Consider the following 27,644-nt stretch of genomic DNA (forward strand, 5'->3'; position numbering starts at 1 on the left):
ATGGATTCATTCCAATGGCATGGACCAAATTCAGCTTTTTAATTCCCTGTACTGCTTGGCGTTGCAGTATGTTTTTAGTTTAATTTTTGTTCAGTTCTCTAATCTAAACCGTGATGGGATGAAGTTTGTGATTTGACAAATATAAATGTCTGTAGAGTAAGTTGGCAACAATAATTCTAATTTGCTTTTGTAGGAAATTGAATTTTATCAATTTTATTATGGTGGTATTGCTTGCTTAAGGCAAAACTATAACTTTTAATTTACTTCTGCAATTGAAGAACTCCTTCAAGGAGTGTGCTTTCTTAGCCTTTCTGACTGGGATAAACTAACATCAGAGCAATGACTTAGGATGTGTCAAAGTGGTATTTCAGAGGCAGATAAGAGCAAACTCTTCTGTCTTCTGGAGCATGAGCCAGCTTTGGTAAGTGTGGTGGTCAGCCATGGCTGACAAGTCTGTCTGGGTAACTTAGCTTAGCGTTACACTGATTTAGTTGTGCTAGCTCTAGTTTAGAGGTAACTTGCATACATAAAGCTCAGCATAAGGGCAGATTGTCTGCCTCAGAAGCTCACCTATGCTTTTCTGTGGAATGAGAGGGATGCTGCTGCTTTGAGTCGCTGCAGGAAACCTTCCCCTCCTCTACCCTGGTGTAAGTTTTGCTTTGCCGATTGAGTGGATGGCCCTGGCGTACTCGTAGTTGCTTGATTACTAAATAGTATCTTGTTCCTGAACAGATTCTTCTGTTCCTTTAAGTGTCTGCTCGGTGCTTTAGTTTCTCACAGGACAAAACCTTTGGCAGGGTTCCCAATCCATTGGAAGGAACCTGGGAGACACAGGGGAGGGCAGGGGCAGACAGCAGGAGCACCAGCCTGGTGCCATCATGCTGCCTTCCTCAAGAGGTACCAGATGGGCTGTGGTAGGGCCGGAGGCAGAATGTTCCTCTACAATGCATCCATGGTTAGTTGTGTCCCATGAGCCCCTTTTTTTCAGTTTCATTTTTCTATATGCCTTTATTATAAGGATTAATGTTTTGTGTGGATACTAGTCAGTTTTAAATGGCTATAGAAATCCCTTTTAGTGATTACATGCACCTTGAAAAAGGGCTGAACTGAGTTTATGTGTCTCTGTAATGTGACCTTTGCTCCTGTAATTTTTCATACTGTGTATTAATAAAGGTATTAATTTAGGGTTTATGGTATTGTTACTGGTTTATAAATCATATTGTAAGTACACATGAAGGTCATTATCTGGTGAGCATTGTGTGGTACTGGAAGGTAGGGTTTTGCGTTGATGGTTGGACTTGGTGATCTTAAAAGTATTTTCCAACCTTAATGATTCTGTGACTCCCAGTTGAAGTTTTGGTATGTAATCTTGTGATATGATAAGAAAAAACTTTTCTAAGGAAATGATCCCTTAAGGCTTTCCATTATAATTTTCAGAATGATTGCACAATTAAAGAATCAGGTACTAAGAGCTTGGTATGTTTACTAATCCTCATTTGTATATTAAAAACTGATAATCCTGTAGATTTCTACTGCTTTTTAATAAACAGCCATCACTGTTGTACATGTAGTAGTGGAAGGCTCAGTGGGAACATTGCTGTTGATAGAGAGTAAGAGGGCTCTTGTTCTAATTAATTTGGGTTTTTTTGCTTTATTTATCTTTAAACAATATTGTCTTCACCTTTGCTAAGCACAGTTTGACAGTGGCTAAAGTACTGGTGGCAGCCAGAGGTAACATTTACTGTGAGGAAAAATTAACCCGTTACCATTTTCATTGGGAATGGTAGTGACAAACTTGGCAGGGGCTGGTGGTGGAGGAAGCAGAGGTCTAATGAAAGCACAGCCACTGGCTACCTCTTTAACCTGGGCAGGGGAATGATCTTGAACTAGACAAATCCTGTTTAAAGAATTGGGTAATTAGTAGTCTTGTCACTCTACAGATTAGCATTTTGAATCGCTTTCAGTAAAAATGCAAACTGCTTTTATTATTTCTGTCTTTCAAAAAGCACATAATTGAAAACTGTTTTGTTATTTGAGATGGTTCTTTGAATCACCTTCAAAAAGGAGGAGTGGGGTTCTCTGTTTTCTTTTTCTTTTTTTTTTTTTTTTTAAATCTGAATGAATGGATTTAGTTGTTTGCTGAATGGCGATATGTTAAGATTGAGTTTGTGCCTTGCAGAGCCCCAACTTGTCTGAGGATTGAAAAGGTAAAAGGGCCTCATCCTACTTTATTTCTTGTATGGGGTAGCAAACCCAAACCTAACCCATAATTTCCACATTGATCTTACAATAAATATTAATTAGTTTATGAATAGTTCATGATCTCTCAGCAATCTCTTCATAATCTTGTTTTCATTCCTTCAGCTGACTAATGCTGGAGTCCTTTTTTGCATTCTGTGTTTTCAAGCAGTATTTGTCCTCTAGTGGGCTGACTTCTGTAATCCAAGAACCACTAGCTTGTCATCAATGAAGTATGCAGCCAAAACTTGGAAGTTAGAGTACAACCCTTCTTAGATGTTTGCACATGATGTCACCCTAATATTGTGGTGTGGGGTTTTTTTATTTTTCCCCCTGCCCTTAAAACATTTAAGTATTTATTTAATCTCTCTCTACGGGGATTGTGATTTAGGAGGGAATAGTAAAGTAGTTGCAAGTGCTTTGTCCTGGGTGTTTTTGGAGAGGAGAAGGGAAGGTGTGAAGTGTGATCCTCTTTTTGGTAGATACTGCTGGTTTGGAACCTTCTGCTCTAGCAGCTGAGGATGAGAGGATCTGCAGTGGGGAGGAGGGAGGGAGGGAGGGAGAAGAATGTCTAAGACACTTTACTGGAGGTAAGTAGCCAGTCTTTAGATATTAACAAAAGTTTGACAGCTGATTTTTAAAGCAACTTAGAGAACAAAACAATTTAAGAAAATTGTGAGCACATCACTATTACTTTTAATTGCAAAGTTCAACAAACTTTGTATTTCATTCCATTATTTAGTGTTAATAGTTTTAAAAAAACCCAACACAACAAAAAACCTTTCTACGTGTCTAACATGCTTCATGTTTCTACTTGTTTTATTTCTAGCATATTATCAAGTTTCACCGTGCCTCAAAAGCAAATAAAAAGCCCATGCAGTTGCCAAGATCTATGGTTAAATCCCTACTCTACCAGATCCTCGATGGAATCCATTACCTCCATGCAAACTGGGTGCTCCACAGAGATCTGGTAAGTGTTGCATGTATTACCTGGTTAAGAAAGTTTCACGTGCGTGTTGTTGGTAGGAGAAGAAAAGTCCTATTAGTAATCTTGCGTATCGATCCGTACAGCTCTTCCTGTTATTGTTGCAGGAGACCAATGGAGACTTTAAACATGAAAACAAACTATGTTTTCACATTGTTTTTATCTGAGTCATCTGAGCTCAGACAATGATGCTAGATCCGGTAAAAGGATTGCAGATACCAATATCCGAAAACAGTACATGAGCCAGCTGATATATGTTGGTTGAACATTCTTATAAGTTTGTGCATGACTCTGAAAAGGCATTTAAGTGGGAAAGTGATTGATACCCTTGTGCATTGTTTGGCTTACGTGCAAGTTACCATGAAAGCTAGTGAAAGAGTAGTTTTTTTTGTGGAGTATTTCTTTTCCATGTGGTATTTTTTCTGACCGTGGGAAGAGAACTACGAAAGAGTTGTCATCTTGAAATTTCTCATGACCTGAAGTGGCTCTTTAAGTTGACTGCAGATTACGAGGGCAGCCAGTTGCCGTGTCTTAGTTACCCTTTTCCCATTAAAGTTTCCCACCACTCCTCATACTTAAGTGAAGTGCTACCAAGGGCTGCAAAAAGAATAGTATTTGCTGCCACTTGCATTTTAACTAGAATATTTGGCATGAGACAAACAACCTCATGGTTAATATGCCAAATCTGTTCTAATAATGCTATTGTATTATCAGCAGTAGATATGGTAGGAATTGTAGTGTAATCTGTGTATAAAGCCACTGCTTTTATTTGGTTATTTTTTGTAGTTGCCCCAGTATGTCAAAGAAACTTACAATCGCTAATTAAGTTTCGTGAGACATGGATAGTTCTTGACTCTTTAATAGTAATCAGGGGCTTGGATTAGTTTTGGGATGTAGAGCAAATGTTTTCTTAAAAGATATGGATAAACCAAGCCAGAAGTCACAGACATTTTCTGAAATAAAAATTTACTTTTTGTCACGATACCTAGTAACAGTGGCCAGAAATGGGGTTTTGGTATGAATCTTTTTTTTTACCTCGTTCCTTGGTATTTATTGTCACTTTTTCTGTTAAATTCCAGATGTTAGTATATTTGTGTGGTTTTTGGTTTTTGGTTTTTTTCCTTTTGGAATAGTAGCCATGAGCAAAAGCAGGAAGCAAGTACAACCCTGATATTCATGCTACAATTACTACTTTCCTAAGGAGACAGCTGTTGCTTTGGCAGAGTGCTGAGATGTAATTAAATACAGCCTGAGAAGGAACACCTGAAAAGTCTACATTCAGATATGTTTAAGGGAAGTGTATGTGTTCATGGAACTATTAAATATATATATACACTCAAATGCAATACATGAACTTGATATCTTGATAGGAAATACAAGATAGTATCTAAGATAATAATAACAAATACCCTAGAGAATTTTTTTACTAGTGTTGCTATTTCCAGCCTGCAGCACCAGGTGCTTTGCATGACTAGTGCTGTTACTTTACAGGTCTTATCTGTTGTTGATGTTGCAGCAAAGCTGGTGCCTAATGTCTCCATCTTTTCTCTTGGAACTTTGGGAGGTGATGGTTACTGTTACGAAAAAGATGACTATTTTTCCTGGCTGTGGAATCATAGTGCTTGACTGATGTTGGCATAACTGAGAAGGGAGAAGAACAGAAATTTGTGAAGTCTTAATGTGTTCTTGGTATGCGAATAAATTTTAGTTAATGGATTCTGGGGTACATCAGTGAAAGAAAGGAAGCCATTTAAAAAAATCCCTTTGGTACCTTGCTGATTTAAAGGTGTATTCAGAATCTTTTTGCCTTTTTAAAAATTATTGCACATTTCTGAAGAATTCAGGTATTTTGAATAGTTATTTTGCATCTTGAACATAGTAAGAAAAAACTGATGTTATTCTGGATGTGTACTATCTGTTCTTGAAATTAGGAGTAAATGTAATTATTTAGTAACAAATTTAAATTCTTGGTTAACCAAAAATTTTATATATCTTTAATTTTTATTCATATGCTCACACCAGTGAATTTTGCTCCTAGGAGTGGTACCTCAGGCATGATAGCACTGGGATCAGTTTCTTGCATAATACATAAATACCAGCTCTTCAGTGTTGTCTTAAGATGGGGAGCAGTTTGTCTGGTGTTTTTCCTTTTAGCTGTTTTAAGTTACGTCTGCTGTAAGAATATTTTTCTATTTTATGTAAACCAAATTTTGCATCAAGACACCTTGTACTTTCCTGGTTTAATATAACCCTGCTCTTACTATTTTTAGCATGCATTTGGATGTAGATCAAAGATAATGACATCCATAAAAGTAATGTTACACTTATTTCATTGTTTTTGTTTTTGTTTTTTTTTTGTTTTGTTTTGTTTTTGGTTTTTTTTTTTGTTTTTTTGTTAGGTTCTCCAAGAATATTTATCATAATATTAGTCAAATTCTCCTGAGCCATGGAAATGACCTTTAGAATTTATTTAACAAATGTTGCAGTGAAAAGCCAGGAACATGGGAGGTTAGGTATTTGCGAGAGTACTTGCTTGGAGGTATTTGAAGAACATTGTTTAAATCTTAGTTTGATACTCTCTTAAATCAGAGTTCTTGAAGTAGAATACCAAATATGCTTTTTAAAAAAACCTCGGCTCTCAATGGATCCGTATTTTTAGATACGGTAAAATTGTTACTCTTAAGTTATTTTTAAGATCTACAGTAGCCAGCAAAAGCATGACAGAAGAATAAAACTGGTGAATGTGTGAACTTGCAGACTTGCAACATGTGCCCTGTCCTTGGGCTGAGCTAATGGATAGTTTCTACCACAAGGAGACAGTCTCGTGCCCCTCTCCACTACCACTAGACATTGCAACCCATTTTAATGGCCTGGCAGGTGACACTCACCTGACTCATGGTGAGCTCATTCAGGGAGTTAACCCAAAGAAAATATTCACTTTTCTCCTGCAGAGCTCATTTTTTACAGGATTAGCTCCCTGACGGGTCTTACTAGGAGCTTATGTGTTTGCAGGAGCTGGCGCAGAAGAAACGTGCAGTTGGAGGTGGTGGCAGAAAGCTCAACAGTCATTCTAGCATCATCTGCCACCAGAGCAAATTATTTTATTGTTAAAATGCACCTTGTTAATTCTTAAATGAAAGTGCAAGTGTTTTTAAAACATTAAATTCAATTGTGGTTCTAAATCAGTATAACTTTTATGCTTACCTTGAATCTTTTCTGATGTCAGACTTATGTCATTTGGACACAAGTCCAAATTTAGGAAAGTGCCCAAACTGAGGAAGATAACACCAAATACGCTCACACTCATACTTGTAGAAATAAGAAAATAATTTCATGTAGTGTATCTTTCAATTTTTTACCATATTGGAGTTGTTTCGGGCTTTAGCAGGGCCTGTTGCGATAGGACAAGGGGTTATGGTTTTAAACTAAAAGAGGGGAGATATAGACTAGATAGAAGGAGGAAATTTTTCACAGTGAGGGTGGTGAAACACTAGAACAGGTTGCCCAGGGAAGTGGTAGAAACCCCATCCCTGGAAACATTTGAGGTCAGGTTGGACAGAGCTCTGAGCAACCTGATATAAAGGAAGATGTCCCTGCTCATTGCAGGGGATTTGGACTAGATGACCATAAAAGGTTCCTTCCAACCCAAAATATTTTATCATTCTGTGATCCTGAAGGTAACTGAAAGGTGCTAAGTGACTTTTTAGGTACAGTTTTTTGGCTGAGCTGTTAATTCCTGTCAGTTAAATATTCAGCAGTAACTTTATGGCAAGATTCAAAGCAGTACAGAATATAGGACAGGAGCATTACAGTTTTGATTCCTTTGAATAGTATTGTGTCAGTTTATACACCTTGGAGTTGATGTAAGTCTATAAAAATCGATACATTTGTTCTCCTGTCAAGCCATTTGGAGTGGGATTTTGTTGTTGGATTGCATGTTGTTGGGCAATGATAATTTTGCCTTTTCAACATAGCAGCATTCCTGAAAGCCACGCATGAGAGGAGGGAGGATTTGCTGGCTCCTCAACTGCTGAGCTATTTCATTATGAACAAGAGGTTAATATAGATAGATATTAGAGAAAGAACTTTTTGGTACTAGGTTTTTGTTTTTTAAAGTGCTCTGTATACACTGTGGGCTTGAAGGGAATCTAAACTTCTGCTCCGTACCTTGAGTTAATAGCAAGTTAGAAGATGCAGCATGTGGACTATAGTATTGCAGGGTATTATGATCTCACCTAAATGTGAATTATTTAGATTCTACTGGAATGTTCAGCAAAGGCCTCACTTTGCAGACACGTCTAAAAATAGAGATCTTCCATATACTGTTCACGGTGCGCATCCATGTTAGCAACAGAAAGGATTTTTGTACTTTTTCTTGTGCTAATAACCCTTCTGTAGTTGATGTTAGTTGCTTAAGGACAAAAGCAGGCAGAGACCATTTCCTTTAGAACTTGATAAAAGCAATTTCTATTTGTAATAGGATGTATTTTCCTGGAGGGAAGTATTATCTATGAGATGTTTTAAGTTCACAGAAACCGTATGGAGGAATTAATTTAAGATTCCACTTATGTCCTTGAGCATTTCTTTAGAGTACTGCTTAATGTTATTAAAACTAGTGGTTGGAAAATGAATGTTGGAAATCAAAATCACCAGAGAAATGCACATTTTTACCCTCCCACCTTCCCTCTAGAATTGTGTTAATGGTTGCTTTCAGCATTCTGAAATCGGAAACTTGCTCATTGCAATAGTCGTATAAACTAACTTTGTAAAACAAGCCAAGTTCCTAAAGTGTTTTTATTATAACTTGAAATACTTATTAACTAAGAATTCCTCAGTTTCTCTTGTATTGCTCCTGTACAGCTTTAGAATGTTTAAACTGACTATGTGTGTCATTTTACAAATTAAAGAGATTAGCTTACAGCAAAAATCTATTAGATGGAACAACAGTGATATAGGTGAAAATAGTCAGTTTGACACACCTTTGAACTCACAATTTTGCTTTACATACCAAGGGCAGAGTTAACAAGTTCTGATGGGACAAAAGGTATCTGTGAGATTTAAAAAAAAAGGTCTTTTTCACTCTAATTGATTTGTATTGCTCTGTTTAGAAAAAAAATTAGGTGTCTAAAGTGTTAAGTGAGACGGAGGGTAGATTCTACTTGCAGTGGTTCCCTGAGCAAGTTTGGATGTATAACTTACTGTTGATGCAGAAGGCCATGCTGTTGCCTCTGCTTCTCTCTGCTTCACCATGCTCCTCCTCTTCCTGCAAGCTGGGGATTGGCAAACTAACATGAGTTAAAATTAAACTTGCAAAGAAGAGGTTGATCTGTATGCAAGTTCATTCCCTGATCTGGTTCAGCACACAGTTACACAAATGCTTATGTAAGGTAGGTATATGGGCAAGATGGATATATGTGTGGGAGCCAAGTGGACAAGGATGGGACATAAGGGAAGGGTAGACTTCCATTTTCAGTGACATTGTCCTATTCTGCTGGCAGTGTTAAGTATATGATCTGTAATCCTCCTCCTCCTTTATCATTTTGGTACCTGTACATTTGCTAGTGCCTAGTTTTTGGCCAGTAAGAATAAAATGAGCACCTGAAATTTCTCTATGTAAGAAATGTAAGATTTGGTGTTTTGAGTTGTGTTTTTTGAAGTTACAGTTGTTTGAAATAGTATTTTTGCCAGTGGCAGAAAACAGAGTGAGCCTGTTTCTCAGATTCTCCAGTTTACGGTCTAGGTAAAGTCAGTACCTAGGTAAAGTTCAGGTCTAGGAAAGTCAGTTCTTTGGCATTTAAAGCAAATGTGAACAGTGGTTGCAAGGAAAGAGTACTTTTCCTGCTTCTGCTGTGGAAGAGAATGTGGCAGACTTCTGCAACCAAGTGACTAAATCCTGAAGCAAATCCTGGATGTAGGGTCCTTATACACTGCAGGACAGCTCTTATGGTGGTATACAGTGAAGAAAAGTGGTTGTAGTGAAAACATAAGGATTGCTTTTGTCACTTGACAGCAAATGTTTTAGAGTTTTGAAGCTGATAGGCACAACAACAGAGTGGAGATAGTAATTGAGTTTGTGACTTTTATTTCTAAGAGATACTGGATAGAAGTAGATGATAGGGAAGAAAAACAAGTAAAAGGAATCTCAGTGGGAAACTGAAACAAAGATGGATTATTTTTATTTCAGAAGAAACAGATAATGGAGAGAGCAAGAAGAGCCCACAAAAGTTTTTCTGCAGTTCTGCCTTTCAGCCATCTCTGTGTACATGCCTTGCAGCACCGTGTATCGCTTTTACTTGCTGGTAGCCAAGGCTTGCTTTTCTCAGGATTTTTGTGATGTCCTACCTCATCATACTAATCAGGTCCAAATCTTACTTGAGCTGGCCTTTCCCTGACACTTCAGCTGCTGAGGGGGCTAAGCTGCTGATGCTTCCATGTCCATGTGTGGTTTTTCTCAGTATAACCCTTACTCTCCAAATGAACTTTCTCACTCTAATTTCACTAAGGGGTGGGAGGAAGAATCCAACTGTGGCAAAGACTTTGCCACTGATGTCCCATCTCCAGCTTTTTTCTTACCACTCCCTTGTCTCCTAAGGCAGGAGAAGATCATGTATGTGTTCTGTAGTTTGCTTCACTATGTTGTCTGTTTTAGCAGCAGCTATTTTCATTGCATGCTTAAGCTAATCAGTTTGTCTTTCTTCCTGGAGTGGACTATGGAGTGTCCATGCACTTCTGCAAGCTGCAGAATTTATGGAGTGCTAATCTGGGCATTTTTGGTGGAAGGACATAGCAGACAGCTAAGGTTTGATACAATTTTGACTCAGTATGTCTGTTTATATAGTGAATAGCTGTTAAACAGCCCTTAGGCTGATCAGACATGTGAGCTCCTGGGTTCAGGCTTCTTAACAGGCTGAATATCCCGCCACTGCAGTAACAGTAAACCCAGTACCTTTCCAAGGGTAAATCTTCAGCAGAGCCAAGACATGCCTGTGGGTTGACTGGTGCTGGCTCTGGCTAGCCATGATTGCACTCGGAGCAAGCTGTCTTCTCCAGCATTCTAGCTCCATGTCTCTTGTAGAGCGGTGTGTAGTGCACTATGCAGTAGTTGTTCTCTCTCAGTTGAGGTTTTAGTACTTGAAATTTTAGTAAATTTTCAGTAATTCAGTTATATTAAATTCAATGAAGCTCCAACAGTTTTCAGACTTCTAGTTGACTGACTGACGTTTAGTTTGGGGGTTAATTAAAAAAGTCATTTTCTCCTAGTAATCCTCCTCTAGTTAGTCTTTATAACCTATAAATCTGCAGTCTCTTACCATGGACCTGTACCTGGGACTCTGCTCTGGACTTTTGCTGCCACATTACACAACTCATTTAAGCTGTCTTTGCCTCTGTTTCCCAATCTGTTAGCTATCAATGGGCCTACTTTGTAGCTTACTGCTTTATGTGCTATGAAATCTTTGTGTGAAAGCTGTATAATATGTGTGGGTTATGTAGTTAACTAACTTTTTTGTTGTTTGATACTCTTCTTCTAATGAGCTAGAAGTATTAATAAAGACTAAGAATTAAAATAAATTGCATGTTGTATGAAGGCACTAAAAAGTTTCTTAACCAGTTGTTAAATGGATACTGACTTTTTACTTCTGCTTTCATGTCAAACTCTTTGAGAAATGAGAAAAGTCTCTCAGTGCTTATTATTACTAGTTTACAGTATTTAACTACTCCCTCCTCTTCCTCCCTGTGCTCTCCCAAGAAGATTTTCCTAGCCAATAAATAATGAGAAAAGTTACCTAAACCAAGCAGAACTGAAGTGGGTTTTAAATTTTTTAAAGTGGACCCACTTGCATTTTGCTAAGCAAGTGAAAAGTGGGTTTGAAAGATAAAATGTAAAATGATGTGTGGGAAACTCCCCTTTTACCAGAAATTCTAAAAAATTATTTTTATGTGCTGATATTGAAAGTAAATTTAGTCGTACGTTCATGCCTCCCTCTGTTGACAAGCAGCTGCTCTGTAGGAATGCAGAACTGTTGGGTCCTGCCTTCTGCCAGTAATTTTGCACTGGCTTGAAAAGCTTCTTGGCCATGTTCCACCCATTTGGGTGTGCACATGCCTCCTATAAATAAGTAATGAGTCAACCTGACTGCCGTTTTCTTTAAACTTTTAAAAAACACTGTAACTGTAATCCGCACCATTCTGTGTCATCATGTGTTTGTTCACGCGCATGAGAATGGGCACACAAATGTGGACGGACATGCACTCCCGACTCACGTTCTTCCCTAGCTGTGTATGGCTTTGGGCATCTTATTCCTTTGTTATTCTATCTGCATGACCACTTTGGGATGAAGGGGACTTTCCACAGTGTCAAAGGAACTTATGAATGGTCATACTCAGCTTGCAGATTTCCCAAAAGAAAGGAAATGCAAGCTAAACCTATGTATATTGAGAGATTAGACTCCATGATGACTTCAGAAAGTGATTTGAATTTATTAGCTGAAAGGTCATCACATTTTTCCTTTTTTATATCTGGTTAGAGAGAGAATACACTTTTTTATTTACTGCTGAGGAACAACAGTGTGTGGGTGCTTACACATATATCTGTATAGATGCATCCTTCTAGATAGATAAATGAACTAGAAATTTTACATGCTGAGTAACAAACTCTAATAGCAAACTGAGTTTTATCAGCATATGGTTTTCTCTTTTTTTCTTTTTCTGTTTAAATATTAAGTATATGTTGAGGGGCATCTACTCAAAAGTGGTGCATTTTTCATTGCTCAGAGCTTTGCTTTTCTCCTGCAGTTGTAAAAACTAATCTTCATGTGATTTAGAAAGGTGTGTGAAGACGTGCACAGAGTATTACCTCTACAGAGTATGTGGAAACAGTAAGTTTTCCAAGACTGACTAACACATACCTTTTGGTTTGTGGCAAGAATATTAAGATGTTTGTAGGTTAATTTTTACTAATAAAAATAATTACAGTTGAAGAAAAATGTTTTACCTCAGGTTCTGAAACGAGCTTATGCCCATAAAACCCTGACTGCATATAAATTCAGATGAGTCAGAAGAAACAAAGGGACTGATTTAATGTTGTTTTGGCTGCGTTTTGCTGCTAAAGTCAATAGATGACATATGGCTCCTGTGAGCTTCATATCTCTTTTCCTGAGGTGGAAAAAGGGCGAGAAGGAAGCAAAAGTATTAAAGTAATTCTAGAATTTATTTGTTTTTTGCCTGATACAGAAAAAAACAGAAGGAAAATGTCAGCTTTTCTAATAGCCCCAATTTAGATACCATCTGCTGTATGAAGGTTTCTAGTAAATACATGATGTATTTAGCTTACTGGTGCAGCTGAGCATTTGGAGTGAGCAAACTGGGATTTGCGTTCTAAATGACAAATGCAAAGAATAGAAGAAGCTTTTAAAAGTTTTTCTTTTGTAAAAGGCTTACCACTCTTTTTCTGTTGGAGAAAGTACCCTTGGGATAATGGGGCAGGCTACAAGTGTGTCTATCAGATGATTTCTGTTTGGACTCGTTGCCCTTTCTGAATAAGGCTACAAAGGTTGGCACCATGTTGTTGATATGTTCATATTACAGTAATAGCAGTTAATGAAGCTTAAAAGCAGTATTTTAAAATCCATGAAGACAACTAATATCACAACATATAATCAAGAAAAAAATGAAAGCGCTGCATTTGTTCCTTATGTTCGTTGCTGTCTTGCACTTCCTCTGGTGCATTTCTCTTCATTTGCAAGCATACTGCAGCTATTAGTGCTCTACTAAGATGTTGCAATAACGTTGCAGATTGTCTTGTTTCTAAATTAAGCAACTTTGATCAGTGATGCAGGAAGCCTCAGTGACTAGCAAAGGGTGTTGGTTTATTCCTCAGTTTTGTTATGTGTAAACCTTGTCAAAGAAACTGGCTCTGCTGTAGAAAATGACTGATCAGCTCGTGTTTCACTGAAGACTTGTCTTTGTCTTTGTCTGCTTTGTCTTCTCCAGCCTCCATCCTTTCTGCTTTCTGGCTAATGTTTTAGAAATCATCAGCCTTACTGTAGCTGTAAGACCGAATACCACAGTTGTTAGTTAAAGAACATGAAGGAAATCCTTTATACCATCTGTGAAGTGACCGACTATGTAAAGTGGTCCTCTCAGAAACTGGGCATTAGGTCTTCAAATTCGTCTTTAGGGAGGATTGTGATAGTCTTATGCTTGTTTTTTTCTGAATTTCACATAAAAACAGCTTGGAATTAGATTTTGAAGACATTTTAATAAATACAGGAACAAACCTTCCACACATCTGGAACACCAGTGAAAGTATTTATAATATTCTTCCACCTATTAACAGTGAAGCAGTGAAGATTTCCAGACAAGAAAGGATCGTCAGAGTGCAAGTAGTCAGGCTTAAACGCATACAGTTCTCTGTATACCAAACCTCTGTACTAACAGGATTTTTTTTTAAACCATTCTTTCTCTTCTCTGTTGTTTTCCTGCCCTCGGGAAGCTAAAGCTCATGTGAATATATGACAGGTGTTTTGACAGACCCCCGTTCCTCTTTGTTCAGCGCCTCGGCGGTGTCAGAGCACAACTCGGTATTACCTTCTGGTTTCCTTTCAGTGGCTTGTAGAAGCATTACCCTGGCAGTTCAGTCACTTTCCTGTGCTACTTTTGTAAAGTAGTAAAAAGCAGCGTGGAAATGCTTTTATTCTATTTAAATAAGCCGATGGCATCTGAAAAATGGTTTTTATATTGGGATTATGGTTTTGCATGCTGAAACAACCCATCCCTCCCACCCCCAAGATAGCCCCCCTCTGTGATGCTTTGGTTCCTACTGGTATAATAAACTTTGAATATAAATTTTGGTTGGGTTTGTATTAGTTTATTTCTATTTAAACACTTCTGTGTGGGTGGGGTTTTTTTGTTATTGAAGAATTTTACCTAAAAAAAAAAAAAAAATCAAAACTAATAAAAACGAAGTAAGGTGGTACTAAGAGTTTACACTTGCTTATTCTGCTAGCTTAAATATAGAGCCAAATCCCCCAAATTAGCATAATAATCTTCTATATAGGTGGTGTTCTAAAATGTAACTCATATCTAAGAAAATAATTCTGTAGACAATATTTTGCATTCCTGAAATTCACCTTGGAATGGGGGGTTTCAGCTACTCAAACCATTTTGTCTCATGCTGTAATTGTTGGCAAAGAGGGGATTTCTCACAAATGTGTCTTCTGTTCTACGTTTTTCTTTAATCCCTGAAACATGCTCTTACATTTTTACTTTGATTTGCCTTTCATATAGTTACTTTTGATGTAACAGTTGTGGGTGATGATTGTTGGAATTATGAATTAAGTGCAAACTCCAGTAGGTTACAATTTAATGAACTGATGCTGACTTCTATTGCTATGAAAATTATTTTTGTGTCTGTTGAACTGCAAGTATGATTAGCTGTTTGCCAGCTCAGCTGAAATTAAGTCTCTTAAATGGGATGTTAAAGTTGGTTTTGCTTCTTGAAATTCAGGATATGAATTCCAGTCTCAGCCCTAAAACTGATTGCTTATCAAGTAAAGATTAATCTGAATTCTTGATAGTTAAAAGCAAGAGAACTGCACACCCATCTAGGTTTTGGGTAATGTGTGTTCTTGAAATTTTGGTTATCTGGATAGTATAATAATTTTGCAGTAGTTTCTTAATAATTTTACTATCAGCAAATACATGCGCTGTGGCTGGCTGACCACCGCTCTTTGCTAGGATGCAGGATTTACTTGGAAGCTTATTTCTCTGTGCGTGTCTCCTTGTGTTTGTGGGGAGCTGGTGTTCTCATTTTGGTGCCAGCTTGTGTAGCGGGATGGGAAGGACTTGCAGTAGCCGTGAACCTTTTAGGGGACTTAAAAGTCATCTTTTATATGTAACATAAAGATACTTGAGTGTATATTTGCAAGTGGTGTGTTAAGTTTGAAAAAATGTTGAACAAATTGAGCTGTTTTGTAGTTTATCTCATTTTCAAGCTATTTCTTGTCCTACAATGTGGAAGTTTTGATGCTTATTTTATCACTCTCTATTGGGATATATATCCCTTTATAACCTGTAGTTTACTGAAGTGCTGATCCCTACAGTTCTGCTCACTTACGACTTTTCTTTTTGCTTTGTTGGAAAAAATACTAGATGCTAATTTCTCTCTCTCTGGGATGGTGTACATGGGAACACTCAGGAAAGTCTGTGTTAACTGTTGAAATAGATAACTAAATTGTGTTAGACTTCTTTGTGGCTATTCTGAGAGGTCTGAAAACTGAGTTGTGTTCGATGCAGCTGTGCCAGTGCGAGGTGGTGCTGTCTCGGGCTGCCCAGCCGCACCGGAGGCGATGCTGGGTACCACGCAGTCAGCGATGCGAGTGCGCTTCTCCGCTGCGGCTGTCCCAGCCCGTGGTCTCGGTGCTGACTTTTTCCCTTGACAAAGGTCTGTCTATTCCTGCCGAGGTGCTGAAGGGGGCTGGAGGGCCAGGGCAGAGGAGCACGTTCAACTGCAGCAGTCTGCTGTCTGGGTGATTATCTCCAGCAGAGAGACAGCATGGACTGCTAGAGGCAGTAACGTTTGAAACTGTACAGCTGTTTTTCTTGGTGCACACTACTTGGAACCCTTCTTCAGTACCTAGGTAGTTTTAATTTAATTTAGTTGAAAAACTTAAACTGAAGCAGAGGGTATGGCTACATGAACAAGTTACAGCAAGGCAGTGCAGGGTGTGGATTTACTCTGTGTTACATGCTCTGTAGTAACTCCTCACCTGCATGTTTTTATCCTGCAGAAAATGCATAGTCCTTTGATATCACACTCCTTAATGAGGGTGAGATAAAATAGCCTAACGAACCATCATTAAAACTGGACAGCTACTGCATTACTTTCCAAGCGTCTTACATTGTTTCTGAGCATGATTTCATTAAAAAGCTGGTAACTAAAATGTCAATATAATACTGACCGTATGGTTGGGTTTTTTTTCTGACTGGTACCCATATGTTGAACTTGTAGAGCAATTCAACCCTTTGGGTGTAGTCCTGCTACAGTGCATGTGTAGCAAAAACCACTTCAGTCTTACAAAAAACTGTGTTAAGATTTGGGAGGGGGTGTGTGAGCATCCTTTTCATCTTATTAATATCGGATTTCAAGTTTTCAAACTAGTTGATAGCTTTTGGATCTTTAATAGTAGGGACATTACAGCCATAAAATCTATATTAAAGCTATTATTGCCTCTGATAAAGCTTCCTTAGACTTTTACCCTAGTCCTAAGTTTGTACCACAACTATTTTCAAAATGTGCGTTACAACTATAGAGAAGAATTTCAGCTGGTGGGCATAGTCTATACAAAGCATGGAACAGCGTAACGGATAATAGAAAGTGCTCTGGTATGTTCAGAAATCTAGGAGTTTTCTCAAAAGTATTTCGTTGCACAGTAGGCTTTTCAAAAGTCATAATCTGGCTTTGAGGAACAAGAGTTGAGCACCTAGCCTATGTGTGCAGTTTGAAAAAAGAAAATAAAAATTCCCCAGGGAGTTTATTTGCATTTTAGGCACTTGATGTTTTGTGAGAATGTCCAAGGACTTACTGGAAACATCAACAGTGAGGTAAATCATAAAACCTCGAGCACTAAAAACATAGATATTTTTCCTAGTAAATTGGGGCAAATTTGCTGTACTGAGGACAATCATGTCTGTCTTTTGAAAGTGTACTATGTGTTTGGAGTTGTTTAATTAAAAAAAAAAAAAATAGGACAGGTTGACCTGCCACACTTTAACATGCTCATGTTTTTGGCATGAATCACAGAATGTTTCTCAGGAATTGGCGGTATCTCACACCCTCTGCATGTCTGTGCAGGTTGTTTTTCATTTTTAAAAAAGGCATAATTGTTGAATGGAAAAATATTATAATTAATTCTGAACTATTGCAGATTTTGTTTTCGGCACGTAGAACATTCTTCACAACTCTTCTTAGTTTTCTTTCTTGACGCAAATCTTTCATTTGCTTCCAACTTCCTGCTCCTCTGCCCACGTTCCTGTATCTGTTGATCTGCCTTTTGCCACCTCTTTAACATTACTCATATAACCTTGACTCAGCTTTGACTTTCCTGAAATACTCCTCTTTCTTCATCTTCACAACCTTAATTATTGCTCCTCCCTTTGGGCTTCGCAACTTTGAGCTCTGCAGTGGCTGGTACAGGTAGAATTTTACGTTTCATATCTTGACTGACACGGGGTAAAAGCTCACTCACTCCAGATGGAGTGACCTTCCTTTATTTTAGGAACTCGTTAAAAGTACCATACTCGTTCAAAAACTTCATAGACTCATTAAAGGGTCTGTAGATTCTGAAGCTGGTAATGGTGGTGGTACTGCCTCAGAAAAGATTTTGAGACTGGCTTTCTTAAGGCTTTTGCCTCCCCAAACAGCTTTTCTGTGTTTCTCCACACAAAAGATGTACCAAATCTTCTTTCCTTATATCTTCTAGCTTTTAACTTCCATTAGTAGCTTTAAGAATGAATAGTGTGATAATGGTCATATATGTTTAAGCTGCTACAGTCTATAATTCTCACATGTCTTAGTTTATATCTACTTCTTGTAAAGCATTTGGAGATTATTGGGAAAATCCTGTGTGAAATAAAAAGGAGGTTTTATCCATTTAGGGTTTGGCAGGTTTGTTTTTTTTTTAACGGCAGATCACTTTTTGTCCTTACGCTTAAAAAATAAAAAGAACAACCAACCAACCAAACAAACAAACAAAAAACAAAACAAACAAACAAACAAAAAAACCTTTCCAGAAATGTTTGTGTTATTTGTATTATTGGAAGTATACGTATTACTGGCTACAGGCGTTTTGGAGATGTCAAGCTGATCCCATATCATGATTAATTAACTTGCAGTTATTTTGCACAGCAAGTTTCTAAATGTGTCTGAAAATGTTCAACTGCAGACTTCAGTCCAGAATTGGCCTCAACTGGTGATTGATTGAAAAAGCTTTTAAAAGTTGGTGCTGAAAACTGGCTATAGCTATTCCAAGTCAATAACTAATTAGCTCTTCCACATCGCATTAGATACAGTACAGCAACTTCAATTCAATGTGTGAGAGAGGTCTTGATGCTTCCTATAGAACTATCATAAAAGTGTTGCAAATAACTCCAGAGACACGGACAAATGAACTGATAGTGTGTTAGGTTAAATTTTTCTAAGATGACTTAATGATTTTTTTTGTTTTGTGCTGCATATGTCATTTGGAAAGAGACTAATCTTCAAAAGTGGTTAACGATCAGACTCCCCCACCTTGTCTTAAGTTGGTTACCTAAAATATTTAAGCACCACCTGTTTATAACTTGCCAAGAACTGCTTCTTGGTTTGCATTAATGAGGACAAGTAATACTAATACCTAATGTATTTGTTCATGAAAGCATCTGTTAACATAATTGTCTTTTGATACATTTTTATTAGGTAGTAAAACAAAAATGAAGATATTAGCAGTATGCTGAAGAAACAGACTTTTAGAATCTGAAATGCCATGATGTAGCAGTACATTACACTAAATACTGTAAAATAAACATATTTAATGTACCTGTTTCCCCCCAAAAAACCTTGTACACTTCTGAACAAAGGAAATGAAGAAATTACTTGCTTTTTCTGTAAATTATTCTGTCCTGGTTGCCTTCATTGCTTGTTCCAACATTTTTTTTTTCTTCTGTTTGCATCCACAAATCAAGACACTTTTAGGACAGAAGATTAACATTTTACTATCTACTGTGCAGCTTTTAATAAACTAGTGATTTCTATGAACACTTCAGTCACTATATCAAATATGCTCAATGCAAATACTCTTCTTTATCTTACCTGGGTTATTTTAAATTTGAGGGCTGGAAAGATGCCATAAATATTATACAAGCCTTAAGGGAATAATCATGGATGTGACAAAATGTCATTGCTTCAATCTTGTGTTGATTTTGTAAACAGTAAGAAATCAAGGCGGACAGATAAACTCATTATTACTCTGAAGAGATTTCTCCACTGTGTTGCTACAGCTGAGTTACCACACACGTAGTCTCTAAACTGAGGAACCTCTTCATCTGAGACTTGCAGGTCAGAGTATAAGCCCATTTTCTTGATGGAGACAATGTTATTGTGAGTGCAAGTGTGAATATGAACTCAAATCCTTGTAGCTTCTCTACCTGCCTGTGGGCACGTTTTTACTAGCGGTATCCTGCGGTAAATAAGAGATACATTTATGCCTTCATGAAAAGGAGCAAGTTGCTTAGTGCTTACTGCGAGATACCACATGATAAGAGCGTGCCCATGGCAGTTACCCACATGTTAGCGGAGGTGCTGACAGCTCAGTCTTTCACTTAGTCTAATTAATTTGTTCATCTAGCTGCAGGAATTTCTAAGGCTACTCCAACTGTGTTATTTTGCACATGAAAATGCCTGTAGAAAATGCTAAGATGTATATATAAACAATTTTTAAGTGGGATCTCGCACCTCATTTATACTGTAGAGAAGTAGTAGGCCTACTGCATTTGGTACATTCAAGCAAATGTATGAGGGGTCCAGGCATTTCCCCCTATCCCTCGAGTGCTGTCTGAGCCCTTTGCGGCCAGGGTTTTTAGGTTCAAAAATAGGATGCCTAAACTTGTGAAATTTTTACCTTCAAGCACTACCTTCTTGCTAGTAAGAAATGCAGAGATGGAAAGGAGGGAGCAGTGTTCACAGCTGTAAAGTGATAGTGTTGTGGAGTTACGGATCTTCCTTAGCTATGTCCCGCATACTTTGCCTCAGTATCTACAGAATATTTTGAAATATTGGAGGTGCTGGTTTGAAATGAATGGCTGCAAGGTATTCTGCAGAAAGACAGACTCTTCTGGATAAAGAAGTGATGTTTTTCTGAGTGAAAACCTGGAAACCGTAGAAGCAGTTATGGGTAGGGAAAAATACTTCTTGTGCCCGAGATGGCAGGGTACATAACAGCAGTTACAGCATTTGCTTCCAGCTTGTCTTAGGCTGTGACTGGTGATACAAAGTGAAACTGTTTTATGTTTTAAAAGGAAATTGAAAATCAATATTTATCAAGCTGTGTAAATACTATGGTATCTGAGAAATGAAAATATTTCTCTTTTCCAAGACAAAACTTAACTATCTTGGACTATATACGCAGCAGCTAAGTGACTGGGATAAATGCTTGAGGCTCTTAAAAGACAATTTGTGGTCTCCATAACTTTTTAATTGGCATATTAAATCTTAACTTTAAGTAGTTTTTCTGTTCTTGAACCAAGTTCAGGTTTTCAATCTGTCTTCTCAGCCAAATTTTTCCCCATTGCTCGTACACCTTTCCCAGTCTCCACCAGCTACGCCTGTGGCTGCAGACACTTAGTGTCCCTTGCTCCTGCCAGCTCCGTTGTTTTATGGGTCAGTCTTTACTTGACAGAAGCTCTTTGGCTACCGTTCTCCAAGTTCTCTCCCTCCCTGCCACCAAAGCCCCGAGCCCGCTCTGCGCAGTTGCTGTTTCTTCCCTGCGCAACCTGCACGGCTCTGTGTTCGCTCCTGGGCCCTGCGGCTGCACTGGCCCTCGCTGGCACTGGAGCTTCCCAAAGCAGGAGCCGTCTGTTCAGTACTTTACCCGTTGGGCCCTTTGTATACAAGAAGGGTTGCATAAATAAACAGCAAAATACTTGATTTGGGTTGTTGGGTAGGCTGTGTTTATGGTTGTTAATGGAAGTACATTCTGGATTGAGATGGTTTTTGCTTGTTCCTGCCTGGCCCGTTAGAAAATTATTTTAAATTGGTGGGAAATCGGCTTAAGCACATACACCCTTTAATTTATCTGAAGAATTGTCTGATGAGAAGGTTTTGAATTGTATTGAGAGGCTGCTAGTTCTGAATTAGTGTTGATTTAAGCATTAGGTCTCCAATTCTTCAGTCAGATCTAGACCGTATACACCTTTATTGTCAGACTGGGCTTATGCTGCAGTGAAGATTGGAGCTTATACTACAGAAGGAATACCATAAAAATTTGAATACCAGCTGAACATGAGTCTCCTTTCCATAGCATTTACTGATAAAACGAGCAGAGCAGGAAGGGAATGCAGTATTCTTCTAAATTTTACAACGGGTGCACACATTAAAAATACTTTGTGTTGAGAAACATTATAAAGTCATCATTAATGTAAACACATGCAGATGTGCTACGTAATATCTCTCAATCTCATTTGTGTGTGGGAGTATCTAAAACCGGCAGGTAATGAATAAATCTTTCAGGCTTCAGAAAACAAGTAGAAACATTATAACTTATGAGTCTATCTCTAAACATATCCTTTGTTACCTCTGCCTAATTTTTTCTTTCACATGAAAATAGCTTAAAAAGACTTAAGAGGATCATCATATTGTGTCGGTCTTTTACTAACTTTGTAATATTGAAGTCTAATACTGAATACTGGCATGGCAGCGTATCCAGCAATGTTTTGCTGTGTCTCCTGTTAGGTTCACCACCTCATAAAAATCTCATTAACGCCTTTTAATCCAAAGGAACCGTTGCAGCCCCACGACAGAGCATCTGGCTGTTGATGGAGGGGCAGAGCACACCAGCCACCCGGGAGCCCCGCTTTTAGGGGGCAGTTGGGGAGCTGTGGACTGCGTGATGCAGGACAGCTCTTGAGATGGTGTGGGGATTCTGCTCTCCTATAAACTCTGGGTAATATCGTGAAACAATGGCGCTTCTGAATGACACCGGAAACGAAATCGAGCATTTGTAACCGTGGTTGTAGCGTGCCCCAGGCAGACCACAGTTACCGGTTACCTTAGAAACTCCGTAGCTGCTTGTTCAGATGGAGACGCCTGGAGCCAACCTCCGAGGAGAAAATCAATTCTTGTAGTTTCCCCAACTTTATTTTACAAGACTGGGTTTGAAATGCAGCTGTTGCGAAAGAACCTGGCCATTGGTGCTTGGCTCCTTAAAAAGCAGAGCCTGGAAGGGCCCGAGGATCCCCAAAAAGTCAGGAAACTGAGAATTGAGGGAATAGCTTCAGTGTGAACTGGCTGAGAGACGGAGAGAGATTTAATCTGGGGCCTGGGGAAAACAGAGTGATGGTGATAAACTAGGGAAGGAGTTTCTGTCGGGATGGATTTTAAAGGGTATGTTTTGCTAAACTTTTGTAATGAACGTGTCAGCTGATCAGTGGTACCTTGTCTGTCCGCTTGCTTTGCGATCCGTAGTTGCTTTTTTTCCCACTGCAAGTCACGTGAGGTTGTGCTACCTCAACTGATACATTAGTAAGTTGTCTAGAATATGGTAGCTGGATGGTGAGTCTAATGATGGTCCAGTGGACTGTTAAATCCCAATTACTATTGCTGGAAAATAACTGTAAAAAACTGATCTGCTGAATAAACCATGATGAGAAAAGGACATGTAACTTAGCCCTGCAAATACTGGAAGGTGAGAGTGTGCTTCCAGAAGATACTCTGAGAAAGAATATAGAAAGATTAGGGTTATGTTGTAAATCACTGATCTAGATTTAGATCAGTGATGGAAAGAGAGGTCAGTGTGGAAAGATCTCCTTTCCACACAAAGGAGAAGTTGATGCTACAGTATAACAGGCATTTAAATTGATCATGTAGGTAAGGGTGAGATTTTTTTAGTCCTTAGACTTAATGTGAAAGAAGGAGGGGAGAAGAGATGGGTTCTCACCTTTTTGCCTTGAGATCATGAGCATAGAAAGCCAACATATATGAAAGGTGGATTAAAAATGTAGCTTGATGCTACAAAATTATGTAATAAACTGACAAGAGCAAATTAAATTGTATTAAATATTATTAGACATAAACCTTTGGTTGTTAAGATCCTGTAAAACTTGATGTATTTATTGCTTTTCCAAATCTTGCCAAAAGTTTATACCCTAAAATAATAACAAAAGTAGTGTATTCTGTAGTTCTGAGTCCCTTCCGCTGTATTCCCATGTCCATGTGCAGACAGAAAGGGACTCTTAAGACCCACCCAAAATGGAAGTAACCGCTCTAGGTAACCATGCTACCTTTTTCTTACTCTTCTCCTCCTTTGAAATTTCCATTAAAGGACTTTGATTGAATTAGGCTGTGAAACATTAAATCTAAGTTATCCAAGCAGAAGCTGGTTTGTAATGAAAATGGGTTACATTTATATCTATTTGTTTGGTACTGTATTATTTATTGCAGTCAGAAAAGCTTTGTTAATTCTCTGACTTTACCAGACTCTCAGGGGAATGGAGGTATTGGAGTTTTACTGCCAAAGATACTTTGTGAAAGGCAATTAACAAAATGTTTTATGACAGTGTCAGCAGTCTCACTTTCAGTCATTTGTCCTTTGATTGGATAGAGGCTTCATCCTCCTGTCTTAATAACCCTACTAAGCCAAGAGGAGTAGTCAAAATATTGTGTAAAACAAATACCAGCATTTGGCAATGGTGGAATTTAGTACTGCAGCTGAAAGAATTACCAGATACAGCAATTACGGTATCTAATTTTCACGCTGCTGTAACAGAAACAAAGTAATGCAAATAAGCACAGAGTTCCAACAGCCAGAACAGGTGAGAATTGCATCATCTCATTTCTCCTTCCTCTCAAATTCTGATCCTATGCTTAGTACAGTCGTAGGCTTTCTTATATTAGTGTTCTGTCAGACTTACCGTCTCTCAGCTTTTGCCTTTAAAAAGCTGAAGTAAGTAGTAGTGTTTATGATGTTTCACATGTGCAAATATCTTCTCAGTTTATTTGCCTTTGGGTAGTTATTCTGAGTAAGGATTATGTGTGAAGAACATCTAATAAGGACTTGACGGCAGAGATGCATAGACTTGGCTTGACTGCACTATCTGGGGCATTCAGGATGTCTCTTGAAGCCCCAACAGAGGAAGAGTTTGACTGCTTTTATGGAATTAAATTTATTCATCCATTTCCTCTTTGTAATATATTAAGAAGTAGAACATTCTTCCAGATTATTTCTAAGGTGAGTCTGTCTTCTGTTCACATGTGCGATGGGCCCGCACACCTGCACTGCTCAGAAACGGGGCAGCAGCGGTTGAGCAATCTGTCTTGTCCCATGCTATGCTTGGTGCTCCCAAAGAGCCCAGGCAAGATGTAAAGACAAGGCCCTAGATGATTGCTGAGTAGCTTCATGGGAATGTTGCTGGAGTGTGTACTGTAATGTGTTGAAAATCCCAGGGACAATGTGAATTCAGCATATTATTTGAACATTTGCTTTATGACATTTTACTTTTCATTGATAATTTATGCTGATATTTTTCTCTTTGTTTCCATCTTCCCCCTTCTTTGTCTTTCTCAAGGTTGCATGTAACATTTTAAGTTCAACTATGCTATTGCAGCACTAGCACCAGCAGAATGCTTTGGATAATGTTGCATAGCAACGTAAAATTTAATTTGTGTCAAATGTTTTGGCATTCTCCTAATGTGAGTTTTGTTCATTCTTTTCTTTTTTTCACTTGAACTGCATTGTCATTGATTGGGGTGAAACCACTGGTACACTAGCACATTGTGAAGATTGTTATAATAGAAGCAATGCCCAGCATCCAAAGTTGTCTGGAGTTTTTATTTTTGCCTTGCAGTAATTTAATGCTCTGTCAGCCATAAGAAACCTGAAAGAAATGGTGTGTGAAAGGAGGATTGTTTCATTTCTGAACTTTTATGTAGTCCAGAATTATATTCTCCTCTTGTGATTACTTTTATTTCATATTCCCCTTGTGTTTGCAGTCTATTTTCCAGTGACATAACTGCAACTATATTATCCATCGATTAACCAGGGAATAGAGTTTGGTGACTAGTCTTTTCCTGTTTCAACAATGATCAAACACCTTGAGTTTATAAATCAAATACATTTTCTAACAATTGCCTAAGAAACCATTGTGTCAAATTGGTTTTGAAGCAGAGTGTTCTTATAAGGAACATGAATGTTTTGGCAGTTTCTGGGGAGTGCCTGGATAGGCCTGAGGGGAATGACTTTAAAGGATTAATGTCAGTTGAGGTATATGTTTAAATACCTCTTGAGAACATCCAACTTATGAAAAATGAAGTAAGACAGAGAAATGAACACTCTACCTGACCACTGATTTCATTATCGTAAGGGGGGGTTGTATATGAGAGTAACATAAGGGTGGGTGGGGAGAGGTGTCTGTCTTTCCCATGGTAAATAAACATTTGTAGTGAGTGTCTTCTAGAGCCTGGACTTCTAGGTTGACATTTTCATCTCAAATATGTGTTTCCAGTTTTAAACATAACAGCTATGTAACTGTTCAGCCAAAGGTGCAATAGGTGTGTAACAGGTGACAGAAACAGCTTTGCGTACGTCAACTTTACAGCCGCTGCGCTCAGCAGCATGCAGCGTTTCCAGAGTGGACTTTAACTGCCTAATGGGGGTCGTAGAGAAGATGAAGCCGTCGTAAGACATATGCAGAGAAAGGAGGAGGGGGCACAGATGTTTCAACACGAGACATTTTGATTTGGTGGTGGGAAATGATTTTTCATCAGACAGTGCCAGGGGTTGCCCACTGGAAAGGCTGAGGAACCTCCGTCCTTGAAGAATTGCAGCTCCCTTGGTTATGACACTCGGCAACCTGACGCAGCTTCAAAGTTGGCTCTAACTTTGAAGTTAGCCCTGTTTTGAGCAGGTTTGGCACCAGATGACCTCCAGAGGTCCTGCACAGCCCAAAGTGTTGTATGATTTTGACTGATCCTCCAGATAACTATCCCGATTCATGGGCTGGTTTAAATCAGTCTGTAATGAAGCCTGAGTAGTCACATCTTTGCTGTTGTCATAGGCTAGATAACCTTAAGTTTATTTCAGGAACTCTTTTATTATTTACTTTTTTAAAAAATATGTGCAGAACTATGGTTGTACTATGATGCGTAGTTTTAGTATTTCTGCTTTCCTTTATTTTTCCCTCCATGCAGAGAAAAGTATTATAAGAATATATAAACATGAAAAGATTTCTTTGATAGCTAGCTTTGATATGAAAACAGTACATTTCCCCTATGAAGGCATAACGGATACAGGCAAGGAATGTGTGTAACCAAAATCTTTAGCTAAGGCATTCCAAAGAAATATTTCAGATATCTTCTGTACAGTTTGTTCCTACTTCTAGCTAGTAATAAGTTTTACCATCGATCTCAGAGCTCGAGGTAAATTCTGCACTTTTAGTTGCTATTAGAATTTCTGGTATCTGGAATTAATGACTGTTTTGACTGTATCAGTTCAGCAGCTGTGAAATACGTAAGTCCCTAAGCATAATCTGACAGCAAGGCTTGTGATTGAATATTCAGTTTCTATCTCTCAGAATTATGCAAAAGGTTTTTTTCCTCTCAAATAGTGTCACATACTTCCATGGCTATCAGCTCTGTATACATTTAATTTTTAAAATATTTTTTATTATTTTTATAAGAAGCAAGAGTGGAGATGATAAAATTGTTACCATGTGTTTACAATTGCCATATTAATAAATATGTTTATATGCATTAAATCAGTTTCCTACATGCTGTGAATACATTTTCAAATGTTTTTGTTGTCACCAGTGTTCCTCTAATAATGATCAAGTAAGTTTTGGAAACTTTTTAACAACAACAGTCTGATGACACTTAGCTGTAAAATTTTATGTGTACACATTTGTTTTTTTCGTTTTCTATTTTATAGTAACTTATGGACTGATTTTTTTTTTTTTTTTTCAATTTAGCTATAAAAGTCTTCTGTGGTACGCTGCTTCCGGTGTTGTCATGTATTTACTTAATGTTTGCCTCTGATTTTTTTTTTTTTTTTCCCCCTCCTTTCTAGATTTAAATGAGTTTTGAGTTCAGTTGAATGATCTGCTATTTCAAAGCATTTTGCATTCCTTGTGATTTTACTGCCTTTCTGATCATGTGCTGTAGTGATCAGCTTTATATTTGGCCTTGCTCAGTTTGATAGTATCTGTAGAAACGTTATCGATTTGAATGAAATGATAAATATCTTGATGGGATTTGTTAATGATATTGCTTTGCAAGGTCAGTCATTTCAGAGTAGAGAAACAGTGGAAGAAAATTGTATGGATTACAAATCTACGCAAAATACATAATGAAAGAGGGTGGTTTTTTTTGTAAAGGTAAGGATAACAGCTGACAAAACCAAGTTGAAAGTGATGCTGTGTAATAAGAGCAGTGACTCTGGGTTCGCAGTGTATAAGGCTTGTAAAAGGAAGCAGATGGGAAGATATTTTACTCTACATGGCATGCTTTTGTCTAGCGCTTAAGTATCAGAGAAATGTTGACCAAACAGTTTTCTAAAAAAGGAGAGGGAAGTGGGAATAACAATTTTTATATATGTATTTTAATATGTGGAAGTAATTCAAATAGAAGTGATGATTTGGAGGCTTGCAGTGCATAATAAAATCTTTTAAGAACAATTTC

General features: G+C 38.1%; 1 protein-coding gene across 1 annotated transcript in view; it reads left to right on the forward strand.

Moving 5' to 3' along the window:
- Positions 1-349: 349 nt before the first annotated feature.
- LOC104622513 (cyclin-dependent kinase 19-like) overlaps positions 350-27,644 on the forward strand; it is a gene marked incomplete at its 3' end in the record, with an annotated part of 53,900 nt that continues 26,605 nt past the window's right edge. Inside the window, exons 1-2 of the mRNA XM_010289327.1 lie at positions 350-421; positions 3,068-3,208. Of these exons, the coding sequence (XP_010287629.1) occupies positions 350-421; positions 3,068-3,208 (213 nt within the window). The remainder of the gene's footprint in view (positions 422-3,067; positions 3,209-27,644) is intronic.

The sequence above is a fragment of the Phaethon lepturus genome, unplaced genomic scaffold (assembly GCF_000687285.1).
Source record: "Phaethon lepturus isolate BGI_N335 unplaced genomic scaffold, ASM68728v1 scaffold52526, whole genome shotgun sequence".
Taxonomy (NCBI): Eukaryota; Metazoa; Chordata; class Aves; order Phaethontiformes; family Phaethontidae; genus Phaethon; species Phaethon lepturus.